At 51.2% G+C, this 18,113-nt stretch overlaps 6 protein-coding genes across 6 annotated transcripts; 3 read left to right on the top strand and 3 right to left on the bottom strand.

Annotated features, from left to right (window-relative positions):
* Positions 1–1,479: 1,479 nt before the first annotated feature.
* On the top strand, positions 1,480–3,460 carry GT037_002467 (mfs general substrate transporter; the record flags this gene model as incomplete). Its single annotated transcript, XM_038927514.1, has 5 exons — positions 1,480–1,635; positions 1,689–1,983; positions 2,032–2,408; positions 2,461–2,686; positions 2,745–3,460. The coding sequence occupies 5 exons, from the start codon at positions 1,480–1,482 to the stop codon at positions 3,458–3,460; spliced, it is 1,770 nt and encodes a 589-aa protein (XP_038790806.1).
* A 783-nt stretch (positions 3,461–4,243) lies between these two features.
* Positions 4,244–12,849, bottom strand: GT037_002466 (carboxypeptidase y precursor; the record flags this gene model as incomplete). Its single annotated transcript, XM_038927513.1, has 10 exons — positions 4,244–4,309; positions 4,359–6,019; positions 6,891–8,414; positions 9,088–9,121; positions 9,181–9,652; positions 9,706–9,988; positions 10,521–10,718; positions 10,815–11,043; positions 11,424–12,215; positions 12,268–12,849. The coding sequence occupies 10 exons, from the start codon at positions 12,847–12,849 to the stop codon at positions 4,244–4,246; spliced, it is 5,841 nt and encodes a 1,946-aa protein (XP_038790805.1).
* Positions 12,850–13,319: 470 nt separating this feature from the next.
* GT037_002465 (uncharacterized protein) lies at positions 13,320–14,117 on the top strand (the record flags this gene model as incomplete). Its single annotated transcript, XM_038927512.1, has 2 exons — positions 13,320–13,383; positions 13,471–14,117. The coding sequence occupies 2 exons, from the start codon at positions 13,320–13,322 to the stop codon at positions 14,115–14,117; spliced, it is 711 nt and encodes a 236-aa protein (XP_038790804.1).
* A 301-nt stretch (positions 14,118–14,418) lies between these two features.
* On the bottom strand, positions 14,419–15,237 carry GT037_002464 (adp-ribose 1-phosphate phosphatase; the record flags this gene model as incomplete). The annotated part of the gene is made up of 1 exon (XM_038927511.1): positions 14,419–15,237. The coding sequence occupies one exon, from the start codon at positions 15,235–15,237 to the stop codon at positions 14,419–14,421; it is 819 nt and encodes a 272-aa protein (XP_038790803.1).
* A 593-nt stretch (positions 15,238–15,830) lies between these two features.
* Positions 15,831–16,796, top strand: GT037_002463 (ubiquinol-cytochrome c reductase iron-sulfur subunit; the record flags this gene model as incomplete). Its single annotated transcript, XM_038927510.1, has 4 exons — positions 15,831–16,110; positions 16,270–16,358; positions 16,413–16,563; positions 16,615–16,796. The coding sequence occupies 4 exons, from the start codon at positions 15,831–15,833 to the stop codon at positions 16,794–16,796; spliced, it is 702 nt and encodes a 233-aa protein (XP_038790802.1).
* A 183-nt stretch (positions 16,797–16,979) lies between these two features.
* GT037_002462 (uncharacterized protein) lies at positions 16,980–17,965 on the bottom strand (the record flags this gene model as incomplete). Its single annotated transcript, XM_038927509.1, has 3 exons — positions 16,980–17,525; positions 17,577–17,813; positions 17,870–17,965. The coding sequence occupies 3 exons, from the start codon at positions 17,963–17,965 to the stop codon at positions 16,980–16,982; spliced, it is 879 nt and encodes a 292-aa protein (XP_038790801.1).
* Between the last annotated feature and the right edge of the window lie 148 nt (positions 17,966–18,113).

The raw sequence follows: 18,113 nt of genomic DNA, 5'->3' as shown, positions 1-18,113 counted from the left end.
AAAGAGGAACGCGGTCTGTCAATGTGCTAACTAGCATGCGCCAACATTGTCGAACAGAGAAGCGCTGGACCTTTTTCGGTCTATTGCAACCACAATTCATTGCTTGAGAAACTGCGCTGAAATTTGGAGGCTGCCATCTCCGGCGGCATGTTTTCCCGTCCAAGGATCTCAGTAAGTATCATTTCAGCCGAAGCTGTTGATGAGTCTACGCTCCAGCTTGGTTTCGTGCTATTCTCCGAAGAGAGCTCCTCGCTTCTCATGGCTTCCTGTATCACCACTCCACGTGAACTAACGACTGTCTTGATAATCGACTATAACATAGTGCGAGATGGCCGCGACAGCGTTTGTATATCTATACCAACACTCACGAGAGAACGGCTCGATTTGGGATTACAGCGGAGATGTTGCTTTCATGCTCTGATCTAGGCACTAGGATTCGAAGAACGCCCTCACATCTTACCTTTCACACTCGTTCTCACTCAAACATTCACAGGAAACGGTTCGCTTATAGCATGTATGAAGATTGTTTAGTCGAAATATCGGCTGTAAGACGTGTGACAAATGTAGGCCCGATCCAAAGCCATTGGAGCCAGTTCCAGGCGTCCAGTGGTTCCCGTACGTACCCGCGAGCATGGGTCATGCTAATCTGTACGTCAATGCAGACACACGCCGTACGTCAATGTCCCTCGGTAACTTTCCAAATGCCATGGATTTCAGGGCTGTGGCTTACAGTAGTTAACACCTAGAAGAGATCGACAGCATCCATAGGACTGGCCACAATTTAGGCATTTTTTAAGCGCTCAAGGGTTAACGTTGCCGAGGCCGTGCGAACATTTCAACGACGTCCTCGTTAGTACTCTCTACGTTCACATGTTACCGCTCAAGTCGTTCAGTCGCGTCGAAACTCGACACGACTACAACAGTTCCAAAGGCAAACACCAAGCAAGGCAGAGCGTCGCTCGAACGAGGGCCCTTTTGAGTGACACTGATTAACATCTTCCAAGGCATCCCGCAAGAGCACAGAAACAAGAGGCAAGCCTTATGTAAAGGAGAAGGAGAGCGTGTGCTGCACCAATGAGGCAAGCTTTCTACTCCGGACGCTACTGCAACTAGTAGGCAAGCGTGCGGGGCCCCCGCACCAATGGGTCCGCCACAGACTCCACTATGATCTACAAGTCGTCAAACGGGCAATACGGCATGGCTGGCGGCGTCTTGTTGTTAGAGGGGTGTCTTGGCTCATGTCGCTGGTCCAGTCAGCCCCGCGCACAGCGTTTTGTTGCCGCGGCTCGTGTGAAGTTAGTGTCGATTCAGTCTATCTATTTTACTACCACGCGACAGATATGAGGGATGAATCGAACGCTAGGACTACGTATTGATAGTCCCTCCTTACTAGGGTAAGAGAGTAATCAAACTACTTGAACGTCTTGAACTTTCTTTTTCTTCCTGACTATACGCTCTCTCAGCTCCACCATTGTCAACATGCAGGAGGCAACGAGATCAGCAAGCCCTTCTCACGATTTCGATAAACATGGACAAGACCATCTCGAGATGGTGGCTACTCGCACCCCGCCGGGCGAGCCCGAGAAACAGCAGTTGGCACCTGTCATGAGCAGAGGCCCAGAAGTGCATGAGAAGGTGAGCGCAAACGCTTTGCACTTGAGTTTCAGCTCTGACCGTGGCATATCCAGATGAACGCAAAGCTGTTCATGACTCTTGTCTGCATGTCATTCCTCTGGATTGGCTCTCAGATTCCGCTCTACCTCTTCGGCTCAGTCCTTCCGCTCATCTACCAAGATGTTGGTGGAGTTGATCGATACATTTGGTTTGTCATTGGATACCTCATTCCAAACGCGGCGCTCTGTCCGTTTGTGGGAGCCTTGTCAGACCTCTTCGGACGTCAAAAGGTGGCTATCGTAGGCCAGGTAGCACTCATTATCGGGCCGATCATAACTGCGACCGCAAACACTATGAACATTGCCATCGGTAAGTGCCGCAACCTTATATAAAATATCACACACTAACACGGTTTAGCCGGCCAGGTCTTCTCCGGCATCGGTGCCGGCTTGAACGAGCTTATCGCCCTCGCCGGTACAGCAGAAGTCGTGCCGATCAAGGACCGCGGCAAGTACGTTGGCCTTGTGGTAATCACCATCCTTCCCTTCTGCCCATCAGTGCTGTGGGCTCAGTTGATCGCTCAACAAAGCGACTGGAGATACAACGGCATCTTAGTTGGAGTATGGAACTTCGTCGGTTTGATACTATGTATCTTCTGTTACAATGATCCGTCCCGCCTGACTGAGGAGTACACTGCCCGCCATGTCCTCCGCCAGGTCGACTACATTGGCGGTATCCTAAGTACAGTTGGCATCACTCTATTCATGATGGGGCTACAATGGGGCGCATCACAGGTCAGTATACGATCCCAGAGCAAACATTCACGGCAATGCTAACACCTTGTAGTATGAATGGGGCAGCCCGCACAATGTGGTGCCTCTGGTCCTAGGTATCGTTCTTATCATCGCCTTCTTCGTATGGGAAGTGTATGCTCCATACCCTATGGTTCCTCGGGCGCTCTTCCACAAAGCCAAAAGGACCATGATCGTCATCCTTCTCATCACCTTCCTCAGTGGTGGTAACTACTTCGTCATGCTGCTCTTCTGGCCGACCGAGGTCTACAACGTCTATGGTAGATATATACACCGGTAGTCCCGCACGGTACGATCATACTGACATGAGTATTATAGGCGACGACCCGGTCGGCATTGGTATTCGCTCGCTACCCATTGGCTTTGGCATCATCGGCGGCGCGGTTGTCTGCCTGCTCCTCATTCCCATTACCAAAGGCCGCGTCCGCGAGTTGATGATATTTTTCACTGCCATGATGACAGCTGGTACAGGAGCCATGTGCATTGCGAGACCAGACAACCTCAACGTAGTCTACGCCGTCGTCACATTGGCGTCCGTTGGAGTCGGTGGAGTTATTATTCCCTCATCAATCATTGCGCAGATTGCTTGCCCGGACGAGCTCATTGCCACCGTTACGGCCATCACACTTAGCATCCGTTACCTTGGTGGCGCAATCGGGTTCGCCGTGTACTCCAACCTCTTCTTCCGCAAAGTCACTATACACTTGACCGAGATCGTCGCCACCAAGACCTTAGCGTATGGCGCCATTATCAACCCTCTGTCAGCCGAAGGGCTTGCCGTCATCACACACGTTACCAATCTCATGGGCAACGCGAGGTTCGATGAAGTCAAAGAGATCCTTGCTACAAGCCCTGAAGTTTTGAAGCGAGACTCGTTTCCTATGATATTGGCAGCTTCGCAAGAGGCTTTCGCGTTGGCGTATCAGTGGCCATACTGGATCTCGATCGCTTTTGGTGGTGTTTGCTTCATCTTGAGCTTCTTCGTTGGAAATATTCGGAACCTTTTGACGGCCAAGGTTGCTCATCCGGTATGAGAAGATGGACGATTTACCAGAATAGCTTGATATAGTTCTCTTTATCTTGATTACTACGGTGATCAGAATTATATGCAGTTTGAAACGATCACGTCACATCTGGTTGTGGTGAAGAGAGACTCCCATGCAGTTCAACAGTAACCTTCGAATGTTCTTGATTTCACTCGAGGTGTGAAAATCCGCAGTCAGCTTATACATTGGATGAATATATTATTGAGTTTTCAGAATAATGGAATATCTTCATCATTAAACTTTTGATTAATGTATTGCCTCAATTGTATGATGCTATGTGTACGAAAGCACATCGGGTATATGACGCCACCACAACTACCAACACAACTACAATCACTATGCAAACCAATCCAGATGATAAAAGAAAGAAATCGCGCACTCTAGCAGTCTTGCCACGTGTGATGGTGCTTTTTTTTTTGCCCGCCAATAATAGCTATCGCAGGCCTTTTTTCCTCTTGAGCCCAAGCAAGTAGCGCCTTGTAGATCCAGCCTAATGACGCCGGGCCATACTTATTAGCCCACCAGCAACTATCCCGGCTGCCATGGCACTAACTTGGGTCCAAGACATCTCGCATATGTAGAATCTGCTCTTTGTAACTACGCTAGCTAGATGGTCGAGCGACAAGGAGTTCTGTTTCTTGTGCCGAGTAGCGCGGGACGGCAAGGGTGACGGACGATCAGGAATATATTTTGGGGGATCTGACCAGCGACGAGAAGAAGGCTTGGATGATGGACAAGCATGCGGCGATGTGGTAGTTCCGGTACTTCTTGTTACGGATGAGGTATGATCGGCAGATGGACCTGGGAAGGCGAAGGACATATTGAGGGTGCCGCGTCCTTGATCGTTAGTGGGATGGTCCCCATGTTCGACCTCGTCTGGAATGACGCGATTGGCCTCCTCGATCAAGATCAGCGCTAGATCGCTGAGAGGGCAGACGTTGGTCATTTCCTCTCCCTCCGGTGGCACGACGATAAGGGTAAACTCGGGGCTGTTGCTGGCTCTGAGTGAGCTCTGCAACTGATCGTGAGACTTTGTATCCCATCGAGCACTTTCTAGGACGTTGTGGTTTTCATCTTCTTCGAAGGCGTCGTCGACAGGCTGCTCATTTCTGGCAGTCTGTCTAAACTCCTTGATTGCATCCATGGAATGAGTCCGACCATTGGTCTTACGGCGCATAGAAGACGAGCTCAGTCGCATCTCAGCTGGAATAAAGCTGTCCTTTGTATGCTTTCTGCCAATAGTTTGAAAGATTTCAAGAGTGGGAGTGATAGGTGGTGAGGATGATGCATAGCCCTCATCGCTGGGTTCGGAATCGGTCTCGGAAGTGACCCCAGCCTTGGAATCCTGGGTTTCGTCCTCGTCTCCAAAGACCACGCTGTTGAAATCCAACTCCCCTTCTATTTCCGGGGCATTGAGCGGAATGGATAGCGAGGATAAGGCTCCGTTGTTCTCCGTCATGTCAGTTATCAAGAACGGCATCTCGTGACGCTGAGTGTAAGCATGGTAAGGTTCAAAAGCCTCTTCACCCCAGCTACCGGCCTCCCAAGAATCGATCGAAGCGGTATCTTCCTCTTCAATCACATCAAGCCCATAATTGGCGTACAGCTCTTCAGTATCGCTTTTAGCGATCTCCAGTTGCTGAGATTTGTACTGACGATACAAGTTCTCCAGCTCCTTGCGCGAGAATTGTTCTGAAATGTCGACGTTGTTCCTGCTTTGATCGATAAGCATACGGTCAATTTCTTCATTCATCTCGCGATCGGCCTCTTGGTCGTGCTCGGGACGGTCGAAGACGGAAACGTGATCCTGCTCTTGTTGTTCGAAGGCGAATATCTGCATGACCTCATCTTCATCGAGCACCTCCTCCACATCTTCGCTCGCACCGTCGTCCATGACGTCGATTTCGTGCGCGTTTTCAATGGGAGTGACGATGTTTAAGGGTGAATTACGATAAACTCTGACACATGAGGGCGATCTATGTTTCATTTTCCAGCTCTGAAAACCTTTCATGTAGTTAGACCGATGGGTCTTGGTGCTGCTCAACTCTGGATAGGCGGGCGCCTCTGCGTCTTCTTTGCCATCGTAGCGCAAGCCAATAGCGCGAGTTATACGATCGAATCGCGCGGACATGACCTGATGCTCTGGGCGGCAATTAAGGACCGCGAGATACCAGTATTCGGCCGGCAATTGAGTAGCAGGCTCTGGTTTCTGAGTAAGCTCAGTGTCGAATGACTCTTCTCCGACGGGAGAATGCCAAAAGGCGCGCTCGTTGCGAATGCGGGACAGGGTGTAGGTCTCATCTTCTTCCTTCGTCGCATCTCCGGTAGGAGGAACTTGAAGAGGACCTAACTCTGCGGCGGTAGGCGCGGAGGTGTCGGCGGTAGCATTCCAGCTATCCAGGTCGAAATCATCATCGTCGTCATCAGCCCAGTCGAACTTGCGGCTATCAACAATAAGATCTTCGGAAGCCATATCCTGTGGCGTTGATGTGTCGGTTTGATAGTATGTAGGGACAGTAAAACGGTCGTAGATTATCGATATGTCGACTTTCGCGACGGCGAGCCAAATCAGGTGGAGTCAAGCCGAGAAGGGTTTGTGATAAAGAGCGTGATGCGGTGTGGTTCCTGGACCGACAAGTTGCAGGTGCAATCGCGAGTGTGTGACGGTGAGAGTTCAAACACCCCTGGTGCCTGCTGGTTCTGCGATAATAGTGTGTGCGCAGTCATTCGTGAAGAGGGAAACGACGGGCAAAAAACTATGTAATGAATGAGGGGCTGAAGACATTTTGGCAAGTGAAAGCGTTGTGTGCTGACTTTGCGACGGTGGATGACCCTTGATCGAACCAGGGTTCACTCCTCGTAGGCTTAGTCAATTGTAAACCACACTTTGGCTTTCGCACAAAATGCTTGAGGACATTCATGGGTACGCGCAAGGGTTTATATTCATAGATGAAATGCTGGTTCTGTACACAAATGGTTGTCTTGATCCGGGTTTCCCTAGCGCGCCAAAAGAGAAATGGCAAAAACAAAGACAATACACAAAATACGTCTGTGTTGCCCAATGAAACACGTTCCGCGGAGGATTTTTGATTGAATTCTGCGCACTGCCATTTTCCCAACATATGTTCCGATCTGAAGTAGGCCCTAACGTTCGCCGAACCATCGTTCTGGGTGAAATGCGGAGTCGTTATAACGGTCCGTGAGACCAATCGTGTCAACTTCAAATAGTTCCCCGGCCGACCGCCTAGATAACGCTGTCGATCTTCGGAGAGGGTCGCCGGCTCTGTACGGCAGCTGGTACCAAGTTCCAAGCCGTCCGTGAGAACTGTTTTGTAGCCCTAAAGCAGTCGCGTGTGGCTTGCTCTGACTTTTTTTGGCAACATTTTAATGAAATGCTTCATCCTGCTGGTCCACTTACGCCGCATATTGTTGGGACTATCGTCGACCGCCGATTCTGATTCCGAATCATAATCTAAATCAGTTGAGATATTGTCGTCTACAGTCTGCTCGCGCACTGACGGAAAGTCGTAGGTCTCGTTTGCCACGACCGTCGCAGGGACATCTCCAGTATCTTCAGCGGACGTATACAGTGGTGCATATAGCTGCTCAATCCCCCCTACTTGTAGCTCATCAGACCAACCTTTAGTGGTAAGGACAGGTAGGCTATCAACACACTTTCGATCCTGCTTGTCACCGCGCTCGTGCTTCTCGACATCCATACCTGGGCCATCCACATGGAGATGATGTTCATTGTTTGCTGACTGTAGACGATCGGTCTGATAGGAAGACATTGATGTCATGGAGGTGCGTTTCGACAACGCGGAGGTCCAAACAGACGACTTGGTATTCAGTGTATCCTTGGAAGGCGAAATCTTGACACGAGATATGAGGTCGTATTGGTCCTGCTGCGTGGTGGTACTCGCGTTCTTGATCACTGGTGGCTGTACATGCTCATAGCAGCTCGTCGAAAATCGCAACAGCGACGGTCCATGCACCATGCTGCATCCCGTCTCAAATTTGGCATCTAGCCACTCCCGACGGCAGTAACCTGTACCACCTTCTGCGCTGTGCACGAGACGGAAGCGCTCGCGTAGCATAGCAAGTGCGTCGTCCGCAGATAAATCCAGCACGCTTGCGTCAGACGAAGAATCTGGCGATGAAGACAGCGAGGGTGGTTCGAAAGTCGACCAAGGCAAGCAGACATCTTCGTTGCAAGAAACGGAGATTTCACCATCGCGAGCGATGAGCGACGCAAGTGACCTACCGCCGCTGTGTCTGTGGATTCCAAAGTTCTGCTTGTTGTTGTAAGGGTAGGAGATATCGATAGACTCCAGAGGCGACAACATAGGTGGATGGTGAATGAGAAAGTTGTTGTTCAACGGGTCAGTGTTGATGTCTTCCTTGTCTTCCTTCTCATCCTTCTCATATTCTTTGATCTTCTCAGCGAATGCCGATACAGCATGCTCGATCTGTTCGCTGAGATCAATTTCGTCGTCTTCTGAGTCAGATTCAAGGTCTAAATCAGCGTTATCGACACCTGCTCTTGCCATACATTGAGCCAAAGAGGGTGGCCTCGCCCTTGCAGAAGACTTAATTCTGAAGGTCTGATTCTCTCGTATGAAGTCTTGCAACTCGTTCCATGATCGGTCTTCATCTTCCTGGTCGTTAACGTACGCGCCCAGATTGGCCTTCATGTCTTCGTCTAGTAGCTCGGTTGTTTCCTCTTCCTCTCCTTCTTCTTCTTCCTCTTGTTGGCGAAGGAAGAAAACAACCTTGGTGCCAGTCTGGTCGATATGTTCGTGGCGCGCCTTCTCAATAGCCTGGTACTGTCCTACAATGTATCCTTGAACATCGCTCTTTGTAGCTCGGTTCATTGAAGTCAAACTCTTTACACTGCCCTTTGTGGGCAACCGAGTGGACAGCTTTGGTGGCAGGGATGTCTCTGATGCATGTTCGCTATGGTCGGGACGTGTATGAATGGCGGGTTCAGTATCGCAGAATGGTTGATTGCTTGTCTGGTTGTTAGAGACTGCGTATATAGATGCCTGGCGAGCCCGAACTGACGATGCAGGAACTCGGAGTCGGGCCATCTCGATCGTGTGTCTATTGCTACGTTTGCATCCGCGATGATAGACAATACCAGACGGAGGCTATTCCTTAACAGAATGTGTAATTGGGTGGTTGACACTTGATCGATTATTTTGGGCGATGTGAGACGAAAGGCGTGGTGGTGTCTTTACACCAGATTCAGATGCAACCGGAGTCGCTGTTCAACAAACACGAAAGCCTTTACCTGCGGGTTGCCTTTTTGAAGGCGCTTACCACGGTAACGGTGGTTGCGTTTGCTCCCATATTCTGCTTAGGGCCAGACTATCTTTGCGTCTTTCACTCGCCCAAAAGAGAAACGATTTGAACATCGACACAATACTTCTGAGGGGACACATCGCGGGAAAAGGTAAGGGAAAGAGAGAGTCCAGCGGTTAGCAAGCGCGAGGGTTGCTGTGTGCAACAGCAAATAAGTCTTCTACAGCGATGGTCGAATTTGGGATGCCTGCTTCATCTCTGATATGCGGATGAGCAATGGCTATATACACGTCGAATATCACATTACTGACCAGCAGGTTTTCGATGCATGACGGTCGCAGCTGCCTGAAGGAAGAAGTTAGCAGCCTTCTCCTCGTGGTTCCATCGACTCTTGCTGCACATACCTGGTGGTTCGGGAAGATCAAACTATCGGCCAACACGACATTTTCCCTTCGCCCTGCAGCAAACACGACAACCTCAGCAATGTCCTCTGGCGTCAACGGTTCGACGCCCTCGTACACCTTCTTTGCCTTTTCCTTATCGCCACCAAACCTTACAACACTAAACTCGGTCTCGACTTGCCCTGGGTCGATCTCAATAACGCGAATTCTTGTAGCGATGAGCTCCTTGCGCATGGCGTCTGTGAAAGAGCGAACAGCTGCCTTTGTAGCGCAGTAGATGGAGCCACCTTGGTAGGGCTCGCGGCCTGCGATACTGCCAATGTTGATGATGTCACCTGAGGGTGTGGAGCGTGCTTTGAAGATGGGGAGGATGGCTTGCGTCATGTTGATTAGGCCGGTTACGTTTGTGCTGAACATGGTGTCGATGTCGGCGGGGGAGATGTCAGGGGCTTGAGCGACGCCCTTTACAAGGCCGCTGATGTATCTGTTAGCTCGCCGACCAGAGTATGTATGGAAGTAATGACATACGCGTTGTTGACCAGGACGTCAATGTCCTTGTACTCTTGTGGTAGGTTGCCAACGAAGTTCTGCACTTCGTCTGGCTTGCTGACATCGAGTTTTACTGGTAAGACCTTGACGCCTTTTGCGAAACCCTGGATTTCCTGTGCAAGCTCCTTCAATGTGTCCTCTCGTCGCGCAGTCAGGATAAGCTTCAGGTCGTCGGGTTGTGTCCGCGCAAACTCGATTGCTGTCGACTTGCCGATACCAGAGGATGCACCGGTGATGACAATGGTCTTGCCCTTGAGGCGCTCTGCCATCTTGGTCGCCATTGTCGCAGTTTGTTGTTGGAGGATACGTGATAGCTGGATACTCGGGGGCGCGATGCGGGGTCGTAACGGGGCTCTGGCGAGAGAGGCAGCAGCGCGGAAGAATTGGCGAGAGGACAGGAGATTAGGCATGTACGTCGCAATGCTTTGTAATGCAGCGATGGAGGTTTGCACAGCGTGGGGGAAGGCAGCATGGTTATGTGAGGTTAGCTATCGGCATAACTCCGAGGCTGCGCGAGTCAGAGGCTGCATAGAGGGGCACTGTAAGCACGACAGTGTGTGGGGTTCTTGTGTCACCATCAATGACTTAATCCGGCCCATCGCACATTGCCATACGGCCAAAGAGAAGTCTAAGTTGAAATCATTTCATTCGTGCCTTTGCCGTGTCTCAGGCCGGCTTCATGGAGACGTTTCATCGTCAATCCAAGTTATTATCTTCCTCCTCCAACTCCTAGCACACTGTGCTGTGTGCGGGGTATCGAAATCGTTATATATCACGACCACTTTAGTTGGCACCCTTCTTCTTGAGCATGGCCTCGTCCTCTTCCCTCAGCTCCTGGTCGATCTTGGCTCCCTTGGAGGGCTCGTTGCCGTGTGCGCGTGCGGGAAGGGTGGCATCTTGCTCACGCTGACGGTCCTCGAGAGACTTCTCCTCGCCCTCCTTCTCACGCTTCTCCTCGCGTTCGAGCTTGTTGGCGATGGATCGCTCATCCTCTGTCGTCATGGTCAGCGATTGTTCTTTGAGAAGAGATGGCTAGTATCGCGTCACATCGACGCAGTGCAACACATGCAGGGCTGAGGTAAACATACTGGAGTCCTGTGCCTTGTGGGAGTTGTCCTTGCCCTCGTGGAAGCGGTTCTCCTTCTTCTCCTGCTCGATCTCGGCGTTGGAGCGGGTGACCTGGTCCTGAGACTCGTACACCGCGCTGTTACCGACGTTGGAAGTTCCAGACATGTTGTATGTGTGTATGTGGGGGGTATGTGGGAGTGGTAGAAGGTTTGTAAAGTGTAGTTTGAAGTGAGAAGTGATGATTGATTGCTGTTTATTGTCGTGTGAGTGTCTTCTCCCCTCTTTATTAAGGTTCTGAAGTTTGCGCAGAGGCTAGGACCCATGATGACGTAGCTGGTAGCAATTACATCATGGTGGGGAAAACAAACACCACCCATGGATATTTCGGGCACCAAATGCGAGAAGCCTGATGACATGCATGAGGCCGATGTGGTGCCTGAGGCTGATTCAAGCTTGCATATTGCGATCACGGAGCGTTCCCGCTAGGCGAGGCGCAACTTTGATGCAGAACGCGATATGTATCAATCACGCGACAATTACGCGTAGCTCCTCTTCCTGATCCATCTATCGACCAAGGCCAGCGCTTCCTTCGGCTTGTTCATTGGCACCATATGGCCTGCTCCGTCCACCGTAGCGAACGCAAATGTCGTATCTCGCCCACTTGCAGTCGTTGTCTTGACTTCCTTGAACCACCCCACCTCTTTCCCCTCGTTCTTCCACGATCGCTTTGGCTGCGCAACAAACGCAGGTTGACCCTTCCACTGCATCGTGTTGGCCCATTGTAGGTTACCTGCCGTGTTGCAAGCAAGATCCAAATTACCCTGGTAGAAGAGCACATCGATGCCGTGCTCAAGAAGATACAAGACCTGAGGTTGCGTGCTTAGGACTCCATCACCGGTGAGGGCAAAAGCCCATGCGATATCGTAGGAGAGTCCTGTAAAGTTTTTCACAGCTTGGGGCACGCTCAGCGCATTCCAAACATCTGGCGTGTTCATGTAGTCTTGTATCCTCTGCATCTCAGGGTAGCACAATTCGTCTTTCGTCTCGCAGCCATCCGTGATGTCGAATCGATTGCGACCTCCCGCTCCAGCCTCGCCGTCATAGTAGAGGATAACACCGTACATGCACACTTCTTCAGCCGCAATACATATGGCTGGATCCGGATGGTTATAGCACACGTTAGTAAGCTCCATGCAACGAGGAAGGTTAGTAGCCATGATGTCGCAGCGGGTCTGGTTGAAGATGGGACTCTCGACACCGGGGTTTGTCGTACATAGAGTTTCCCAGAAACCAAATGCAGTGTCTCTGGGCGAGACAAATGCGTTTCCTGTAAAAGTCGACTTGAGGTTGACCTGAGGCCGCTTAGGATAAGCTAGATTCTTCGAGACAATCTCGGCGCCGAGTGTCGGGACGTAATGGCCCTGTTGGTGATCAGTCCGTGTCTGGTAAATGGTAGCGGCAACAAAGACGTACAGCATAACTTTCCCCCGTTATGTGGAAGTCCCTATTGCTAAGCTCTGGGAATACGTCGCTGGTGAACAGCTGCAGAAAGTGATGCATATCCTCTGCAGCCGTGAAGCTCGTCGCGGGAAGCGGGATTCCCTCGTCGACGTAACTAAAACCAACACCAGCGGGCTGATCGACGAATATAATGTTGGCATTCTTGCTCCATCCATAATGGTTGTACACGGTTCCATTTCCAGACTCATTGATGAGGCAAGGCCCCAGCTCGCCCAGCAATCCAATCATGCCTGAACCACCCGGTCCTCCTGTTAGCCATAGCAGGAGCGGGTCTTCAGAGGGTTTATCTTGAGACTCAAAGTACCAGAAAAAGATATGCTTTGAGCCGATGTCTAGCCAGCCCGTGTACTGTTTGGAGCGTGCATCACAAATGGTGCTGTTTTGTTGCTGCTTAATTCGGATAGAGTGGTGCTCTGAGAATTGGCTTTGGTATATCTGAAAGCCTTCTGCTTCTGGTTCCTCCTGGAATGGCACTTGCGAAAACAAGGATGCTGTTGCGGTCGCGGAGAGCAGCCCGAGGATAGAGAGCTTCATGGTTGGCAGGGTACCCTGATGGGCGGTAATGGCGTTGTTCAACACGAGACGAAAGGCACCGAAACACGATTCAATAGAGATCAATGCAGGGTGTAAATCTCACAGATACGTAGCACAGGTCTGGATATCACCAAGGAGGTATGGAAGAGGTGAGAAGGAAAAGAGGTTGGTTCTTACGAAAGGTAGCCGCCGCCGCCGCCAGATGACGCTCCGTCGTCTTCGGTTGGTAGCCCCCGGCGATCGAGCAGGGGTGTGAGCATTTGGCTCTGCGAACGTACTTTACCACTACTACCACACGCGACTTCACCCAGACCCTGTCTATTCTGCGCGATCAAACCGCGTCAAGTCGTACCTTCGATACATACGAGCTGCTATCGATATTTTGGATAACACCTAGGATCAAGCACCACCCAAACATAACCCATCGACCCTACGCGCATTCAAACCAAGCAGTCGCTGCTTCTTTCACTATGCCTTACAACAATACACCAATAGCGCCAAACAAGGAGATTACGGGCCATGTATCGCTTCCTCGTAAGTAATGCCCTCTTCACATCTTACTCTCACTCCTGTCCTCTCACCCATCCTCATAGTAGGCGACCATTCTAACACACGGCACAGTTGCACGCGTGCAAAAGATCATACAAGCAGACCCCGAACGCATTACAACCTCCAAGAATGCCGCCTTTGCCATCGCACTAGCGACAGAAATGTTCATTCAGCACCTTGCGCAAACTACACACAATGTTGTCAAAGCCGAACGTAAGCCACGGCGTAACATCCAATACCGCGATGTCAGCAGTGCGATAGCGAAGACGGATAATCTAGAGTTCTTGGTCGATGTTGTGCCCAAGACGAGCACATGGGGAACCGTGAAGAAGAAGCTGGAAGAGAGAGAGAAGGAGGACGCTAAGAAGAAGGACAAGGATGGTCAGAAGGACGGAGTGGTGAATGGACAGAAGACATCGGATGGCCCTGTTGACACGGCCGAGGAGGGCGCGGGTAAGGGCAAGGACACAGAGACGCCTACCAACGGCGATGCAACCATCTCGCCTACGCCAGCGAAACCAGACGAGACACCCGATGCCATGGAGGTTGACCAGGAGGTCGAGCGGGTAGAGGACAGCGAACCAGAAGAGGACGCTGCAGCGATGCAAATCGAGATGGAGATGCGCGGCCCACCCCGCCAACCTACGGCGAGTGCAAGCAAGAGTCCAGAAGCTAGGCGGTCAACTGGTGGATTTACTGCGATTAATGGTCAAAAGTAAATCCGCCAGTATGTGGAGAGCAGAGAGAGGCGACGGTCTAGACGAATGTTATCTTGCATTGCATAACGGCGTTAGCTGGATATATCATGGGAATAGCGCTGGGTTGTTTGAACAATGATGTGCATCAGGACTTCATGTAAGACCGTGGAAGTAAACCAAAACGGGATACGTGAATGTGTAGTTGTATACATTACTTCTGGGCAAAGCGGGATGCTTCAAGTCTGCTATACCCTAGATTAGATTATCCCTCTGCTTCTGCTCGCATGTGTCTTATACTTTCTTCAACTCCCTCACCAGCCTTCTACTTCTTCAATTCCGTGTCCGGGTCCCAAACCTCCACAGTAGTCTTCCCGTGATCCCTCACTACAATTCTCTCCAGTACTCCCACCGTCCGCACCCACTCGACTCCGAATTTCCCGCTGTTGATTTTGCACATCCTGGCGCTTTCGATCTCACCCGCCATCTTCGCCAGCTCCAGCAACATCTCCATAGCTGACTTGGTGTTCCCAACAATAACATCTGGTTTGTCCTTGCCCTTTCCGTACTTTGCGCTCGTGAACAGACAACCGATCCAGTGCTGGTGTCCAGCATCAACAGGCGGAATTAAAAGGGCGGTGCCAGTGGGAACAGGTCGAGACTTCAAAAGGTGCTCTTTCGTGCAGAAAGCATGATATATGGCATAGGCTTTTGGATACTGGACTTTAAAGGCTTTGGCTATCCCACTGCCCCAGGCGCCTTGGGTATTGCAAGCGTGTATTAGCAAAGTATGTGGCGGAGCGGCGAAGATGTTTCCGGTATGATGGGTGAGGATGAGAGTGGTATTGGGCATCTCAGACAAGAGTGATGATGGGGAGAACTGGTTTGAAGAGCAGTCTTTGTGTGAGAAGTGGCGCGGTGGTGTATCGTCCTCTGAGAGCCCCGTATCTCGTCGCTTCTCGGGTAGTGGGGATGAGGATCCTGATAATTTCCTCTTGCGTTTGCCTTTGTCTTGTGACTTTGTAGCGGTAGACATTGGCGGTCGATCAATTGATCCTTTGTCGATTTTTCTGGCTTTCGTCGTAGGTTTGATTCCTTCCTTGGACACAAAATAGGATCTAATGTTAGAGTCTTTGGGAGACATGATGTGGCATTTCAAACAGAAGGCTTTGTTGTAGCAGAGTTCTCAAAGTGAAAAGCGAGGGTACCTGAAGCGAGGAGGATTGAATTTGGAAGACTATTGCATAGATTCAAAGATGGTTGTACCTACCTAGATAGGTAGCATCCAGGCAGTCGCCAAGACAACCAAGTCAGAATGCTTGCCCAAACCACAAACTGTTTCACCTGCGATGGTGTGCTCAAGAGAGGGATGGGAATAGACTTGGTATGACTTGACAATCTTGAAGCGTTGATGCTGGCTTCGAGCCAGGATTTTATGGGAGGTACTAGAGACACGACGTTGCTCACTCTTGCAAGGAACCGCAAACACGACTTACTAGAACCTCACGGCCATTCTGATGAAGGAAACGGATGCGACATGAATATCAGACAATGTGTGAGGCTCGTAGTGATGTTGGCCGATGACGCTGCAGGTGAATATGGCGATGCGGCGGAGAGCGGCCAACCAATCACACGGCACCTGACATAACGCTCCTTGCCAAACCGCCAAAACTTCGACATACTCAACCCGAGCTCTCCCCCATCAACGACACCGCCCACCGCCCACCCGCGTCCACGATGCCCGCCCTCGCCAACACAACCCGTGCCATTGCACGCTCATGGACCGCTCACCAGATGCCCGTCGCTCGGGCGGCCGGCACCACTGCTCTGCAGACCCGCAACGCCTCGGCTTCCTCGTTCGACAGCCCCTTCAAGGGCGGCCCAGACACGACCAAGGTCCCCTCGTTCGCTGCGTACAGGAGTAAGGGAGGCGAGACAGGCCCCAAGATGTTCCAGTACTTCATGGTCGGAACCATGGGTGCGCTGAGTGCGCTTGGCGCGAAGGCGACTGTCCAGGGTAGGTCTCCAGCCATGCGATAGTCCAGCGGAGGGGTGGAAAATACAGGAAACGCCCGATGCTGCATGTTCGGAGCTGGTGGAGAGCAATTGGCTATTTTGGGGATGATTTGGATCGCGAATTGATGAAGACCGGACGGCTAACGACTGCGCCCAACAGACTTCCTCGTCAACATGTCCGCCTCCGCCGACGTTTTGGCCCAGGCCAAGGTAGAGATCGACCTCGCTGCCATTCCCGAGGGCAAGAACGTAAGTTCCGCAGTTCGATGTGGAACACTCGGACACTGGAGCTGACGAGAGCAGGTCATTATTAAGTGGCGAGGCAAGCCCGTCTTCATCCGACACCGCACCGAATCCGAGATCAAGGAGGCCGACGACACCAAGTGGGAGTCTCTCCGTGACCCCCAGCCCGACAAGGACCGTGTCCAGAAGCCCGAGTGGTTGATCATGTTGGGTACGTCAGGCATATAAGATTCAATTTGCGAGTCATTACTGACAATACTAGGTGTCTGCACCCATCTGGGATGTGTCCCTATTGGTGAGGCTGGTGACTTTGGAGGCTGGTTCTGCCCTTGCCACGGTTCCCACTACGACATCTCTGGCCGCATAAGAAAGGGACCTGCCCCGCTCAACCTGGAGATTCCCGCATACGACTTCCCCGAGGAGGGCAAGGTCGTCATTGGTTAAGCAGAACAATTCTTCAGTGGTGGACAGCGGTGATGTCAACTTGTGTGTATAGGAGCGAGCATCAATTTCCTACGGTTTGATTCACATAGATTCAGCTTGTGTCCTTGCAATGTAACACCAGTCAGAGTCAATCTTGGCCATCTTTGGTTCTATTGCTGGGTGGATGCATGTATGATTCCATATCTACTGCCCGTTTAAGAATGTTTTTACAGCCTCCACAGCGCCCTTGAACTTGTCTGCCTCAATCAACACCATGTGTCCCTTGGGCTTAACTCCCAGCTCTTGAAACGCTCTCTTGCTGTCACTCGCGCCCTCATCCACCGGTGTATCATACTCAAAGCTTGTGTATCCCACGGCATGTTTGTGCAGTACTTCGTCCTCGGGATGGAAATAGAATGTCTCCTCACCCACATCGGCCTTCTTGTTCTTCTTCTTGCTTGGTGGCGCGTCTTCGCTCGGCAGCTGACTCTGTATCTCGGAATAACATTTGGACAAGACGAGGTAGTGTGTGAATGTGTAAGGTTCCTTTTCCTCAACCGCCCACTGGATTTCTTCCAGAAGCATCGTGTACATTGGCGGTACGATTTCATGGGGCATGTTTATGAAGCGCTCGGTCAAGATGAGGCCGATTTGCGCGGAGGACGTGGTTGTGAGGAGGGGTGGGAGTGTTGGGATCGGCGCAGACTTCTTCGAGAGGTAGGTTGTCAAATCTTGGATTACCTTTTTGTCCTGTTTGCCGTTAGCATATGGATGGACAAATCTCGGATGGAGAGGTGGTACCTTGTGTGTCTCTAGGTTCAGGACGGTAAGGAAGGCGTACGGATCCGTCTCATTGCCATCGACCTTGACTGTGCTGCCGAGTAGCGGTTGCGATAATATAATATCCGCGAGTTCAGAGAGGTTGAACAACTGCGAATCTACATCGAGAAGTTGGCGCAAAAGGTTCTTGAGGCCGTGGAAATCAACTGCTGGCTGCGGGTCGAACCATTCAAAGTCGACGTTCACCATATCCATGTCCTAAGAATTTGTGAGCAGGCGCAACGTGAGAAGACCTTAGCGGGGAAGGCGCATACCTCGTCGCTGCCCGACTCGTCGTCATCGTTCTGTTTGCGCTTGTCCGATGCATCGGGAAGCTCTTCGGGATCTCTCTCAGACTTTCGTTTCGCCATTGTGTGGATGTGTAGGAAGTATGAGCAGGGTTGGTGAGGTCAGTGGGTACGCGACTTTGCGCGCGATGCAACTACGTTTGTTATCGATAGGCTGTGGAATAATTCTTCAGCCCCGCCCTGGGGAGAGCATGCTCAATCACAAAGACTT

This window comes from Alternaria burnsii (genome assembly GCF_013036055.1).
Source record: "Alternaria burnsii strain CBS107.38 chromosome Unknown 750, whole genome shotgun sequence".
In the NCBI taxonomy this organism is placed as follows: Eukaryota; Fungi; Ascomycota; class Dothideomycetes; order Pleosporales; family Pleosporaceae; genus Alternaria; species Alternaria burnsii.
Note: the sequence above shows the minus strand (reverse complement) of the source record. Positions and strands in the feature narration are given on the sequence as shown.